This window comes from Piliocolobus tephrosceles, chromosome 15, assembly GCF_002776525.5.
Source record: "Piliocolobus tephrosceles isolate RC106 chromosome 15, ASM277652v3, whole genome shotgun sequence".
In the NCBI taxonomy this organism is placed as follows: Eukaryota; Metazoa; Chordata; class Mammalia; order Primates; family Cercopithecidae; genus Piliocolobus; species Piliocolobus tephrosceles.
In genome coordinates this window covers 99,302,321-99,317,618 of record NC_045448.1, presented here as the reverse complement: position 1 = coordinate 99,317,618, position 15,298 = coordinate 99,302,321, and the positions used below count along the sequence as shown (strand labels likewise).

At 42.0% G+C, this 15,298-nt stretch overlaps 1 protein-coding gene across 3 annotated transcripts in view; it reads right to left on the bottom strand.

The window, feature by feature from the left end:
- Nucleotides 1-10,424: 10,424 nt before the first annotated feature.
- FHL2 (four and a half LIM domains 2) overlaps nucleotides 10,425-15,298 on the bottom strand; it is a 38,751-nt gene continuing 33,877 nt past the window's right edge. For all 3 annotated transcript variants that reach the window (XM_023211312.1, XM_023211310.1, XM_023211311.2), the window contains 2 exons: nucleotides 12,877-13,063; nucleotides 10,425-11,030 (listed from right to left, as the gene is read on the bottom strand). In XM_023211312.1, the coding sequence (XP_023067080.1) occupies nucleotides 10,879-11,030; nucleotides 12,877-13,063 (339 nt within the window). In that variant the 3' untranslated portion in view covers nucleotides 10,425-10,878. The remainder of the gene's footprint in view (nucleotides 11,031-12,876; nucleotides 13,064-15,298) is intronic.

Here is a 15,298-nt window from a genome sequence, read left to right as displayed (position 1 = left end):
TGGTGCTGCAGAGCCTGATACGTTGACTGTCACTGCATGTTGAAGGATGGAAATAGAAGTCTCTGAACCTTCCCATGTAATGTTAAAGCTCTTAACAAAATGAGACAAACTAGAGATTCAGTTGAGAGATTTTATGTTAGAGTGATCTGAAAAAAAGTTAATTACTGAACTGCTCTCTTAATATTATTATATTTAGAGACTGACGCTCTAAATTAAATAACTTAGAAAAGACTCAGGTAACTTTCTACTTTGTCTTTTGTTTTGTTTTAGAGATGAGGTCTTGCTCTGTCACCCAGAGCTGGAGTGCAGTGGCATCATCATAGCTCACTGCAGCCTTGAACTCCTTGGCTCAAGCGGTCCTCATGCTTCAGCCTCCTGTAGCTGGGACTACAGGCATGCACCACCACACCCAGCTTCTACTTTGTACTTAACACGTAGATTCTTCATTTTTTTTTTTTGTCTGGACAGAAGAGACAAAAATCTTATTTCTACTTAGATTGCTTTTACTGAAGTATATTTTACTAACTAAAGTGCATTACTTTTTCAGTTTTTTAATAACTTGATCATCTTATTGTGGAATGAAAAATAGAGATTTGAATTGCCTGTATATTTGTTGAGTACCTACTATGCTAGCTCTCGGGAATGAACAAGGCAGATTAAGTACTTGCTCTCATAGAGAAAACAGACAAGTGAACCATGAAATAATGGATAGTTGGTAGAAAATAAAACAGGGTCATGAAATGGTGAAGGACAAAGAAAGTAGGATGAGGAGCTATTTTAAATACAGTGGTTAGGAAAGGCCTCTGAAGATACTATATTTTGAAGAGAGCATGACTAAGGCATAGCTATGGAAAGCTTTCAGGAGAAGGATTCTACATGTGTCTGATTTTAGATGGCTGCATAGTCCTCCCATCAAGGCTGGAGTCAGCTTCCCACCACTTGTATATGGACTGGCCTTGTAACTTGCTTTGATCAAGTGAATGCTTCTACTCTTACACTTGGACCTCTGCTTGCAGCCCTGTGAAAAAGCCCAGGCTACCCAATGGAAATACATGGTTCTCCCAACACCCAACAGCTAGCACTATCTGCCAGACATGTGACCACTAGTCACCTATCCCCGGTCTAGCTACCAGCTAACTAAAGCTGCATGATGAACTTCCTGGTGGAATCAGTCCAAATTGATGACACTCATAATCATGAGTGAATAAAGTGGGAGTTGTAGAAAGCCGCTAAGTGTTGGGGGTAGTTTGCTACCCAGCAGTAGGTAACAGGTGCCGGACAAGGACAAAACATGAAAGCCCTAAGCCTTACTAGGTTCTTAGAACAGAAAGACTGGTGTGGTTCGAGTGAATGAAAACAGGAGCAATGGTAGTATAAAATGAAGTCAAAGAATAGGCAGGACCAGATGATGTATGACCCTACGTAGGACTTTGGATTTGATTCTAATACCAATTGGAAGCTGTTTGTTAACTCTGTTGAGACTTAACCAAGCATTCAGTTTAATCAAAAATAGACTAGTTGAGTAAGTCGATAATAGCCCTGTCTTTTATCCTTAAGTAAAATTAGCCAAATTTTGTTTTGTTTTTTTAATCTTCAGGTAAATAGTTTAAACTAAAACGTACTTGACGAACAGTTAAACCTTTAGGAAAGACTTTAAAATGCTTTACCAGTTATGGTGAAAGACAAATACTTTTCATAAATATAAAACCATCCTATCTTTCGAAGCCTTCTGTTATGTCTGTTCTGCCTTGCTATGTAATTTTTTAAAATAAACTTTTAAAAAATAAACTAGGGCAGTTTTAGATTTTTAGAGACATTGCCACAGTAGTACAGATTTTTAACATAGCCCATACTGTTTCCCTGCTAACATACATTCATATGGTACCTTTGTTGAAATGACTCATTGTTAACTAAAGTTAATAATTTTTTTTTGATTTTCTGAGTTTTTCCCTAGTACCCTTTTACAGTGCCAGGATCCTACCCAGGATACCATGTTATTTCGTTGTCATGTCACGTTAGGCTTCTCTTGGATGTGACAGTTTCTCAGACTTTCCTTGTTTTTGATGACTTGACAGTTTTGAAGAGTAATGGTCAGGTAAATACCTGGGGAATGTTCCTCAATTGAGATTTTTCTGATGTTTTCTCATGACTAGACTGGGGCTGTGTGTTTTGGGGGGAAGATCACAGACGTAAATTGCCGTTTTCATCACATTATTTTGAGGACACATACTGTAAACATGATATTACTTTTGAGGTTAACCTTAATCTCATTTGGCTGACATAGTGTTTGTCATTTTTTTTCCACTATGAAGTTACTGCTTTTCCCTTCTGAATGTCACTTTTGCCACCTCCCCCCCCGCAAAAAAAAAAAGGTTATTCTGTTTCCCCTTTTCATACATACTCTGCTCTTTGGAACAAAGTCATGTAAGGAATGCGGAGTTACTTTGCTGGCTAAGTACCTAAATTATTTGTAATTCTGCACAGGAGACTTATCTATTCTCTACCACTAATTTTATTCAATGATGTATGTCAGTATGACTCATGGATACTTAGTTTATATTTTGGGTTAAAGTCTAATGTGTGTTTTCGTTTCTTGTTTTGTTTTTTAACTCAAATTCTTTCTTGCATCAGCCATTGAAAGCTCTTTCAGTTAGCTCCCGTTTCCTTGTAACTTTCCCCATCATTGTGTTTTCTTTGAACACTTCCTTTCTGGTACTATAGGATGCTCTAGTGTCTTTTTGTATATTTCTTGCCCAAGCCCTAGAATGAATCATTTCTCTAAGAAGCCTTAGTTCCTTTTATTAAAAACTGAGATCTGGGTACTAAGTATGCTGATTGCTACTGGGGTGTCATTGTTTTTAGGCCTCCTCAACTGACAGAGCAAGGAAATACATGTACGTATATTAACCCCTGTAGGTGTATATTTCTATAGATTTATCTATATGTAACCATCTGTATCTATAGTAAAAACATGAGTTCATACTATGTCTCTAACTCGATTACCGTATTGATCATTCCAGACTTCCCTTGCATGTCTGTAACCTCCCACTCCAACAGTGAGAAACATGGCTCCAAGCAGCCGCCATCCATTTGCCCAGCAGTAGTTGCAGGAGTTGTTAGCCTGTACCCATGTGGGAAGCGACTTTATCAGCTAGACGAGAGTGATTATGAATTATTAATTGTGAGAGTGATGATATTCATTCCGTTTGCCTTTAATCTTAGAGACTCGAACTCATTTCTAATGTTGCTTAAGTCGTATCATTTAAGATAGTTTTGCAGTTTTGTTTTAATGAAAAAGAATGTCAAATTGACTTTTCTCTATTAACAACAAAATAAATCCCTAGACAACAGCGATTCACCAGTTTTAAGGTGTCTGCTCTATACTTAGGCTCTAAATAGGGAACTGGAGTAAATAAAACATGGTCCCTGTCCTCAAGGGCCTTTTCTTCTTCTTTTGTTTGGGTTTTTTTTTTTTTTTTTTTTTTGAGATGGAGTCTCGCTCTGTTGCCCAGGCTGGAGTGCAGTGGCAGGATCTCGGCCCACTGAAACCTCTGCCTCCTGGGTTCAAGCAATTCTCCTGCCTCAGCCTCAAGTACCTGAGACTATGGGTGCGTGCCACTACACCCAGCTAATTTTTTGTATTTTCAGTAGAGAGGGTTTCACCATGTTAGCCAGGATGGTCTTGATCTCCTTACCCTGTGGTCTGCCCGCCTCGGCCTCCCAAAGTGCTGAGACTACAGGCGTGAGCCACCGTGTCTGGTGGGCCTTTTCTTCTTCTTAATCCCAGTTGTTCAATCTAAATAAAAATTTGAGAAGGAATCTGAAGAACATTTAATAATTAAAGTCACAGTATTCTGTGCATTAGGTAGTTTACTAGTTATATCTTTTAATTCCTTGAAGCCTAGAGAAACCTATCAAAAACAAACGACTGGATTACTCTTGTAGAAGATCCTCTCTGTCTTAGTCCCTTTTCTCCGGCTGTAACAGAATACCACAGATTAGGTAATTTATAAAGACCAGTTTATTTGGCTCACAGTTCTGGAGGCTGGGAGGTCTAAGAGCATGGCACTGGCAGCTGGTGAGGGTTATCCCGTAGCGGAAAGCAGAAAGACAGCAGTGAGTATGCAAAGCACAGAAGAACTGGGCTGAATTCATCTTTCTTTTTTTTAAGTCAAGAAATCACTTCCATAATAACTGCCCCTGTGATAATGCCATTAATCCATTCATGAGGACAGAGCCCTCATGGCCTCATCTCTTCTTTTAGGCCCTATCTCTTAATACTGTGTCTATGGCAATTAAGTTTTCAGCACATGAACTTTTAGGGGAGACATTCAAACCATAGCATCCTCAGAACATAGTAAGTGAGTAAAATGCATAAATGCTAATAGATGCCAGGGATGAAGTCAGTCTGCTCTTATTGTTATAATGGAGTTCTAGTCTCAATTTTTTTTTTTTTTTTTTTTCACTGAAAGGTCACTACATACATTTTGGCATGTGTGTCACGTGGACATTTCCTCCTCAGTGTTTAAAAACTCATGTATTTAGCGATGGCACTTGCCCCATCTTCATCTCTATGTGTAAGAAAAAATCTCATGTTTTAGGGGACAGTAGGCTAGGAGTCAGGATTTCTGATTTCTAGTGTGTTGGCCTCTTTGCAGTCTTGAGTAAGCTTTATTCTTTCTGGGCTTCCACTTCCTCCTTTGCAAAGCAGATGGATTTCACTCTTATCCTTAAGACTCTTGCAGATCTTATTTCTTGATATTTCTAGAATTAACCTTATGCTTATCCCTGAGCCTCTGTAATCTGTCATTTAATAACCAGGCAGAAAATGAGAGGTGCCCTCAAGTCTGAATGGGCATCACTAAAGATGATGAGAATTGAGTATATATTTTAAGTTTCTAAAGTAATACGATTAAGTGATATGCAAGTTAATATAACTTTTATTTTGCATTAATATAACTAGTTTTACAAAGTTTTGTCCAAAGGAGTTAGGGTTTATTTATTGTGCTGACTCAAAGACTTGAGGGCAGCCCTCTGCTTACAAATTGGATAGTGTCTAGTTGTTGCAAGTGCATAACGTGTAGTACATATACCTTGGGCTTCATTTTTGTGATCACAAGGATTTCTCTGCTAGTTTTCTAAAGTTCTGCTCTACTAACAGCACTGAGTTCTTTTGCAGGTATTCCTCTAAAGTTTTTCCAGAGATAAAGGGCTAAGGGCAATATTGAGGGAGTAGTAACCATTGTAGTTCCAGGATACATTGCACCACAGCAGATAGATTTACTGAGTTTCTTGCCTTGTTCGTGGTTCATGTAGAATGATCGCCTCATCAGTGAAACAGTTTCTTTCACTTACTTTAGTGACTACATTTTCATGGTTTTGGTTGAGGGTAGACTAGTTCTATTAAGAATTTTATAATATCCTGGCCGGGCGTGGTGACTCACGCCTGTAATCCCAGCACAGTGGACCCAATGTGGGCTGCAACAGAAACAGGCAGTAGACACTGACCCCCAAATATTTCACATATTGTAATAATCAAAGATCAAACAAGTTGGCTTGCTGTTTAACGAAAAAAAAGACAAGCTTTAAAGTAACTCAAAGTGTACTCAAGTGAACTCAAGTTCAAAGTGTAACATATTTGAAATTTTTAAAATTTTATTGAGTTATAATAAAATGCTGTAAAGTTAGAAAAGTTCTAAGTTATATAGCTCAGGAGAAAAAAATGTGTGTGTGTGTGTGTGTGTGTGTATCACTACCCAGAACAAGATACACAGTACAGCACAGGTGGCAGGTTTTCCTGTAACGGTCCACATAGTAAAAAATTGCCAGCAAACCAATACGTAAATGAACATACATGGCTGCGTTTGAATAAAACTTTTTTTTTTTTTAAGAAAACAGACCAGGTGTGATGGCTCATGCTGGTAATCCCAGTGCTTTGGAAGGCCAAGATGGGGGGATCACTTGAGCCCAGGAGTTTGAGACCAGCCTAGGCAACATAATGAGACCTCATCTCTACAAAAAAATTTTTAAAATAGCCATGCATCAGCCAGGTGTGGTGGCTCACATCTGTAATCCCAGCACTTTGGGAGGTCGAGGCAGGTGGATCACCTGAGGTCAGGAGTTCAAGACGAGCCTGGCCAGTGTGGTGAAACCCTGTCTCTACAAAAGATTTGAAAATTAGCTGGGTGTGGTGGCGGGTGCCTGTAATTCCAGCTACTCGAGAGGCTGAGGCAGGAGAATTGCTTGAACCTAGGAGGTGAAGGTTACAGTGAGCCAGGATCATGCCACTGCACTACAGCCTGGGTGACAGAGCGAAACTCCATCTCAAAATGACAACAACACACACACACACACACACACACACAGAGCCGGGCATGGTGGTGCGTGCCTGTAGTCCCAGCTACTTGAGAGGCTGAGGTGGGAAGATCACTTGAGCCCAGAACTTCAAGGTTACAGTGAGCTGTGATCATGGCACTGCACTTCAGCCTAGGCAACAGAGCGAGGTCCTATCCCTAAAAAATAAACTAGGGAAGAAAACAGGCAGTGGGCAGAATTTAGCCCAGGGACCGTAGTTTACAACCCATCATACAGAGTATTTCCAACATCTCATTGGTTTAGTTTTGCCTGTTAGCATTTGTTTTGTGTACTTTTGTATGTATATGTTTAATTTCCCAATTTAATAAAAAGTCTTAATCATATAGCTATATTATTTTACATCTAGCCAGAGTTTTCTCATTATCTTTGGCATTCAGCATTTTGAATGTGATGTGTCTGGGTATGATCTCTGCATTTATCCTACTTTGAGTTTACTGAGCTTCTTAAATATGTAGATTCATATTTTTCATCAAGTCAAATTTGGAGGCTTTTTCAACCACTAACTCTTTTTCTTCTTTTTCTGTGTTAAGAAGTTGCGCTGTGTTGTGCGGGCTGGAGTGCAGTGGCTGTTCACAGGTGCTGTTTTCTCACACTGCGGCCTCAAACTCCTAGACTCAGGCAATTCTCCCACCTCAGCCTCCTGAGTAGCTGGGAGAACAGGCACGTGCCACTGCACCTGGCTAGTCATTAACTCTGAAAAATACTTTCTCCTGTTCTTTTTTTCTCTCTCCTAGCCTTCTAGTGCTTCTGGTCCTTCCATTACACATATGTTGGTATGCTTAATGGTTTCTCACCTTTCTCTGAAGCTCTTTTCATTTCACTCTTTTTGCTGTTTTTCAGATTGTATAATTTCTGTTGTTCCATCTTCAAGTTCACTGATTTTCTTCTCCCAACTCAAATCTACTATTAAGCCCCCTCTAGTGAATTTTTCATTTCATTTAGTATATTTTTCAACTTCAGAATTCCATTTGATTTATTAAAAATAATTTTTATCTCTTCATTGATTTGTTTGGTGAGTAAAGTCATCTCTTGGTATCTGTGGGGGATTAATTCCAGGACCCCCTACAAATACCAAACCCCATGGATGCTCAAGTCTCTTATAGAAGATGACATAGAATTGCATATAACCTATTCACATCATTCTGTATACTTTAAATAATCTCTAGATTACTTATAATAATACCTAATACAATGCCTACACATCACTTCATCTGCATGGATTCAACATAGTACTCAGCATGTGGAAAATCCAAGTTTTGCTTTTTGAAACTGTGTCAACTTTTTTTTTTTTCCCCTAAATACTTTCGATCCACAGTTGATTGAATCCACAGATGAGGAATCTGTGGATATGGAGGACCAACTGTAATTATTCTCTTACCTTCCTTTTTTAGATATGATTTCCTTTAGTTCTTTGAACAAACATGTTTTTATGTTCAGCCAGTGTTTGGTCAGAGGTTCTGCTTACGCACTTTGAGCTAGTAAGATGTCTGCTCTTTGCTGATGGACCTGTGTATGCCTTGGAGAATGCTTTCAAGTTTGTTGCACATCTGATTGCTCCTGAGCGGATACAGCCCAGTCCATACATACTTCCTGAACCTCAAGGATAAACAAGATTCCAGGAGGGCTCCACTTGGCTATCTCTTTCTCTGCTTTTCCGTATTAAACTTCCGGCCGGTCTGTCATTCTGCTTTTTGCTACTAATAGCACGGAGTTACCAGCCCCTTCCTTAATGGTTCTCTGGCAAGATGTCTTACTGTTTTTGACAGTCCCCTTAGACAAAGATTTCTCAATTCTCCATACCAAATACTAGCCCCCTTGGGCAGAACTGCTGAGTTGCCAGTCTCAGAGCCTGGCTCTCCCCTGGGGGCTGGACAGTGGCCTGCTTCTCCGGGAGTGACACCCCTTCTCTGTGAGTGGGTTGGTAGCTACCGGTAATTGGAGCTACCAATAGGTAATTGGAGCTCTAGGATTCTCAGCCTGTGGCACCTGGGGCAGAGCCCTAGACCAGTATCTGGGGGAAGAGAGACCCCTTAATTTTTGGCTGCATTGGTCCAAAGTAGAGTTTGTCACATGAAGCTGGGGAGTGGGGATGGGATGGGATGAGGCTGTGGCTCAAATGCCACAGACTCACTGTTCTTCCTAAGACTTAGTAGTGGATTTTCCTGAATGAATGTGTATTTTGTTATATGCCTTTGGGGAAATTTTCAGAGACTTTGTGTTGTATGGTTTATATACAAGTAATTTCCTTCAGTAGGAAGAGGGTTGGTCAGCTAAGCCCTGCACACCACTATCCGTAAAGTCCTGTCAGTCAATGCTTTAAGCCTTGGCTGGGCTGCTTGGAGTCTGGCCTAAGGATACACGGTTCAGTTGTCAGCCAGAAATTTCTAAGTTCCTGCAACACACTTGGGGCTCTCCTTTTCAGGATTTTCTTCCGCACTTTCCAGAGGCTGTTTATCCCAAACTCTGGCCTCTGGTTCCTCAGGCTAGTAAGACTGCAGGTTTCCTAACAGTTTTAGATCCCTGGCGGGGGGCTGCCGTTGGATAAAAGGCCGAAACAGGAAAATCACCCCGTGTCATTCTCTTCGTCCAAGTGTCTACCTGCCTCCAATATCTGCCTGCTTTGGATCGTGCTCCAGTGTTCTCAACAATTAAATAAATATTTTGTCTAGAATGACTGTTAATTTGGAAGAGAATTAGTCCAATTGGAGCTATTTACTAGAAGTGGAATTCCCCCTAACCATTAATTTTAGAATGGGTAATTTAAGGTTGGGAGAGTCTGTGGTTTTAATGAGAACAAGTAAGATGTTCCAAAATGAAATTTGGAGTGCTTTTACTTTTATGAAATAGAAAACAGCAGAACAACTAACACGGGATGAAATTATTCTTTTTAAGCAAAACCTCAAGTCAACTGTAAATCCAAAAGACTCATTCCAGACATCATCAAACATTCTAACAGTGACTACCACTCAGATTAAGAAACTGATTTCACATATTCTCAGCATATATCAGACTTGATTTCCACCAAATGTTTCTGATGCTTAGCGTTTCATCTTATTATATTGCGTTGTCTTAGAAAACTAAGGACAAAAACGTCACTGATGCTAAAGAGAACTGTGCAGTGCTCTATCCCATACATTGGCTCTGTGCTTCCCAACTGTGTGCTGCTATCTGAGATTATTTCAGACTACTGCCACGCTAGCTCGGAGTGTTATTTTTATTGTAATGACTGTAATCATTGTAATCTCCTGCTTTACTGCCCTTTTCAGCAACACTGAAGGCTCCCAGTGTGCCCTCAGTTGCGAGGGTGTTGAGAACATAAAGATGAATAGGATGTTGTCTCTGGCCTCAAGTTGCTTATGTCCTTGTGCAATCTTTCACTTTATGGAAGTGTAAGATGTGGATCCGTAACACTAGGACAGAGCCAATAAGCCCTGCCAAGAAAAATGACCTGAAAATTGGCTTCACTGTCAGGAGTTTATGTTACTGCATCAAATGCAGAGGATTACATTCCAAGAGAAAGAGTATGGGAAAGAGAGAGAAGGTGGCCAGGTGCAGTGGCTCACACCTTTAATCCCAGCACTTTGGGGGACCAAGGCAGGTAGGTCATCTGAGGTCAGGAGTTCGAGACCAGCCTAACATGGGGAAACTCCATCTCTACCAAAAATACAAAAATTAGCCCAGCATAGTGGTGGGCACCTGTAATCCCAGCTACTCAGGAGCCTGAGGCAGGAGAATTGCTTGAACCCGGGAGGCAGAGGTTGCAGTGAGCCGAGATTGTGCCATCACACTTTAGTCTGGGCGACGGAGTGAGACTCTGTCTCAAAAAAAAAAAAAAAAAAATTGGGAGAGAAGGTAGCAAGGAAGAGGTGCCTGGTGTTGACTGAAGGCTTCCTTTAAATAAAGGGTGTGATGCTATTCCAGTTGGCGATGCCCCAGGCCATTGGAACTGCACTTAATACAGTGACCATCGGACCATGCAATGAAGTGTTACTTAGACTCAGTGCCTCAACCTTTAATCATGATTTCACACACTGCCTGGCAAAAGATTTTGTTCTGAATAACTTTATTGCAAGTCACATAATCTTGGTTTAGACTTGACACAACAGGAAGTTACAAGAGCTGTAAATACCAATTGGTCATTACCTTACTGAGTTTAGAAAACTTTCAAGTTCGTGACATATGTTAATTGCACTTAAATAGGCAGTGAGAGAAAGATTTAAAAGATATCATTCAAAAGGATTTTTACATTTGGGTGTGCCTTACTCGATTACAAAAATTTCAAACCATCTTCCCACCTAGGGCCTAGGGCGAGTTTTCTCTTTGCCTGGGACTGAACTAGCACAAAGCACTAAAGGGTGGAAGCAAACGTGAGTATCACTGAAAAGCACTAGAAGAAAGTCTCAATGTGGCTGGAAGAAACCAGAAGGCAAGATTGCCTGGGTGAGAAAGAAAACATAAAAATCTGTGTGTGAGATCACAAGCAGCAACTTCTCCGTGTTGACTTCAGATGTCTTTCCCACAGTCGGGGCACAGGATGTCGTCCCTCTCTGTGAGGAAGCCACGGCCCACCAGTGAGAGGGAGCACTTCTTACAGTTAAAGCAGTCGTTATGCCACTGCCGTTCCTCAAAGGAGATGTATTTTGTGCCGCCAAGTCCTGTTAACAGAGAGAAAATAATACCGGGTGAAGAAAATTAGAATCAGGCAACTGGGACTGAAGAAGGAATTGTGGTTTGATCCATTTCAAAGTTTGGATTGTGTAATATGGATAGTGTGAACTTCTAGGGACTGGGTGCTGGGAATCCATACGTAAATCAGATTCTATGCACAGCCTGGAGGATCTCGTGATTATCAGAAGAGAGATAGAAACTGGTTCCAAAACGATGTGATAAGTCCATCAAAGAGTGCTGACTGTATTTGTTATGTGTTTTCCCACAAAATGAAACTCTCTGAGAACAGGAAGCAGATTTCTCTTATGCCTTCACTAGGTGCCTCATGTTGCCTGGTGCTCAAATTTTTGTGATTTAATGATTGAAGCACCGAAGGGAGTGTAGAAGAGGAAAAAGTTAATCCTCCCTGGGGTGGCCAGGAAAAGCCTGACAGATAAAGTACGATGTGGGTAGGAATGAGGGGAGAGGGATATTGTTGCAGCGGGAAGATCCTGAGAAAGCTGCAGACAGATAGAATGGAATCAAATATTTAAGGTACATTGGTCCCTGATTATAATACAGTTGGTTTTACCTAGTGTTTTTTCTCAGTGCTACAATAACCACAATTCACATTCATATCTAACGTTTTACATTTAAAAGTGCTTTTATATAGATTGTATCACTTTATAAAGCTTAATGTTATAAACATTGACCTCAACAGAAGTTACTGCTGAAAATAGCATTAAAGATGAATATGTTCTGGCAAAACATTGCGTTTTCCCCCTAAATGATTCCAAGGGAAATGTGGTATATAAATGACCAGAAACAGATATTTTAACATAGGTAAACTGTAAATACTATGCTTTTCTTCATATTTTAATTTCACATGGAAACATAATGAGCTCTGCATTACACGCGAGATAACTGTTTTAGTGACCTGGGAACGTGAGTTAGCTCAGTTAGGTGAACTTGGTTCTAGGCCTAAAGGAAAAGAAAGTCAAGGACAAGCACACAGCGGGTATATAGATGTGTTTCTGTAATTACACTGAAAAGCCACATAGGAAAGCCAGGCCACCGGGTACTCCATGTGTCTGCCACCTTCCTCTGATACAGAAGAACCAGTCCACTGAATGCAGTGGGATTGAACATCCCACATCATAAAACTTCTCCTGTGTTACTATAGAATACACACTTTTCTCTCCCCACCCAGTCACTAATTTGTGTAGTGGTATGTGGTGACCATCTAAAGGACTTTAGTGTGAAGTCATCTGTTCTCCACACTGAATTTCTCCAGTCTGCTTAATAGTCTAGTCCAGAAGCCTGGTCTGCCAGCCAGCCAGATTTGGGGCTCTCACTTAGCCAGATTCTTTGGGGGAATACAATATGAAAAACTCCTTAGAATATACCCTCTGCCCTCATATAGCTATGGCCTTGTGGCAGACATTTCCCACTAAGATGCTTTGGAGTACAACCGCCCCCCTAAGATGCTAGGGGACACTTCTAAGAAAACAGCACAGCTGCTAAGACTGAAAAGGCCAGTTTTTATTGGGCTTATGTGGTGTCACAGGCTCACAGGCTGCAGTTTTAGAGATAATCCAACCCAAAGCAGAAACTAAACCAGAGCACAGGCCATATGGTTGTGATCCAGTGGGCTGCAGAGGAAGTAATCATTACTTGCTGAAGCATAGCCAGTGCACCAAGGAGAAGAAAGCAGATAGGCAGAAAAGTCTGCTGTGTTCAGAGCCTTAGGGAGGTCTGGGAAGTTTAGGGATATAGACAGGGTCACATGCTAAAATGCTAGGCCTTGTTCAAGCTTCCAATCCCTCTTCGAAGTGGGGACCCCGGGACACTCACCGCTGATGGGGTTGGTACACCCAGCACACTTCTTGGCATACAAGTCACAGAAGCAGTTCAGGCAGTAGGCAAAGTCATCGCGAGCCGTGAAGCGCTGCCCAGACAGCTGCTTCCTGCAGGCGGTGCACACAAAGCACTCCTTGTGCCAGGGCTGCTCCCGGTAAGTGACCCCTCCCGTGGTGATGGGCTGCAGGGACGAGTGGGAGAGTTAGTGTGGTCTCTGTGCTTGGGAGACATCTTCAGTCTCAGCTACTGCCACTGGACGATGCAAGATCCTCATTCAGAAAACGTCCAGTTTGTTCAACTTCACCATGAAGCTGCTTTACAAACTTCACAGTCACTCGTTACCCTCGCCACACACTTTCATTCCAGTGTCATAGGCCCTGGCTTTCCCATTAGTGAAACTGGAGCTTGGGGGTTGCCCTCAGCCCTTCCCAGGGATGCTGGAGATCTAAGGCACAGGGCACCTCAGTGGCGTTGCCACCTTCGCAAGCAGGGAAGCAGCACAGTGGAGGGGTCGATCGAAGATAGCATCCAGGAGACCTGGGTTTGTATCCTAATCCTACTCCTTACCAGACCTGTGGCTGGGAGCAGGTCATAATAAAGATCTCTGCACCTCAGTTTTCTCATCCAGGAAGTGAGGGTGATGATGTTAAATAGGCAAGTTGATGGGGAGTCCTTACTTAGAACCCTGGCAGGGCCGGTGGCTCACGCCTGTAATCTCAGGACTTTGGGAGGCCGAGGCAGGTGGATCACTTGAGGTCAGGAGTTCGAGACCAGCCTGGCCAACGTGGCGAAACCCCATCTCTACTAAAAATACAAAAAATTAGCTGGGTGTGGTGGTGCGCCTGTAATCCCAGCTACTCAGGAGGCTAAGGCAGGAGAATCGCTTGAACCCTGGAGACGAAGGTTGCGGTGAGCCAAGATCATGCCACTGCACTCCAGCCTGGGCAACAGAGTGAGACTCTGTCTCAAAAAACAAAACAAAAACCCTGGCAAGTGGTAACCTCTCCAATGCCACTCACAAGCCTGTCTCTCCAGCCACTTATGGTGAAAGAAGGAAAAGGCTTAAAGGACAGCTGGGACTGGCACCTGCTGATGCCACAAGAAGATATGGGCATCTTGGAAATTTTGGGAAAAATAAGCCAGATGTCTTCATTCTCACCTGTCTTGTGGTCTTAGAACATCTGTGAGGTGAAGCTGCAAAGCCACACAAGGTGGAACGGCCATCAGTACCTCAATTTTACCTGGTATTTTTCTTCAAATGTTGCATCTCACATTCTGTTTAAAAATGCGTGCTTGGTGGAGCTGAGTAAGCTATCAGAGGAGTGTAGGTGGCGTCAGCTTGGCCAACGAAGGCCATGGAAGATGGAGTGCAAGCACCTCACAATCATATTTTTTGCTTTTTATTTTTTGAACATTTCAGTATCATCCAGTAATTCCTTTGGTCTTTACATAAAGCTTGTGAAGTAAGAAAGATATTAATTTTATGGGTGAGTAAACTGAGACTCAGAGAAATTAAAAAGTGACTTGCTGAAGAATTCATAGGTGGTTAATGACAAAGCGGGAGCTAGAATTCCGGACTCCCTTCTATCTTGTATTCTTTTCATTAAACCATAAATCATAAAGCATCTTCCTATAACCCACCCCACCGCACAAGAGAATGAACACAAAACACGCTTGGTTGCAACGCATCCATATGCCTGCAGTAGCCTGTGTGTGTTAAGACATCTCCTCTGCCTGCAACATGCATCCTCAGTCCTCCCTCACTCCGGATTCCATGCTTCCCACCCACATCAGCTAGCTCGATGCCTCTCAGCATAGCATGATTTTCTCAGAAACTCCCTCCCTAAACGCCACCCTGGCCCCCCACTCCTCAGATTAGTTCAAGTCCCTCCATTCCACACTCTGCTTTTCTCCTCCATAGCACACTGCTTAGTAACGACGGACGGGTTTGACACTGGAGCGTGCTTCCACCTAGACTACAGTTAAGTGTCTGCATCTTGTCCAGCATCGGATCCCCAGTGCCTGAGAGGGCCAAGTTCATGTCGAGGAATGGATGCTTCTGGCATGAATGTTTTTGTGTGTATTTAACGGACATGCACCCAAAAGGCATGCATCCCAGAAGGATGTGTTGCTTTCATTTCTGCAAATGAATAAAGCACACACTGGAAAGATGACAGAGGAAGAGCAATTCAGATGAACTTCTGTTGGGTCTTGATGAGAAAAACAGACCAAAATGAAAATAAGGGGAGAGAACAGGGAAGAGGGTTCCTAAAATAAAAGCAGGAATGAGACCTCAATCTAAGAATAAAGAAAAAAACAGGAGTTCGTGACCAGTCTGGCCAACAAGGTGAGACACCGTCTCTACTAAAACACACACACACACACACACACACACACACACACACACACACACACA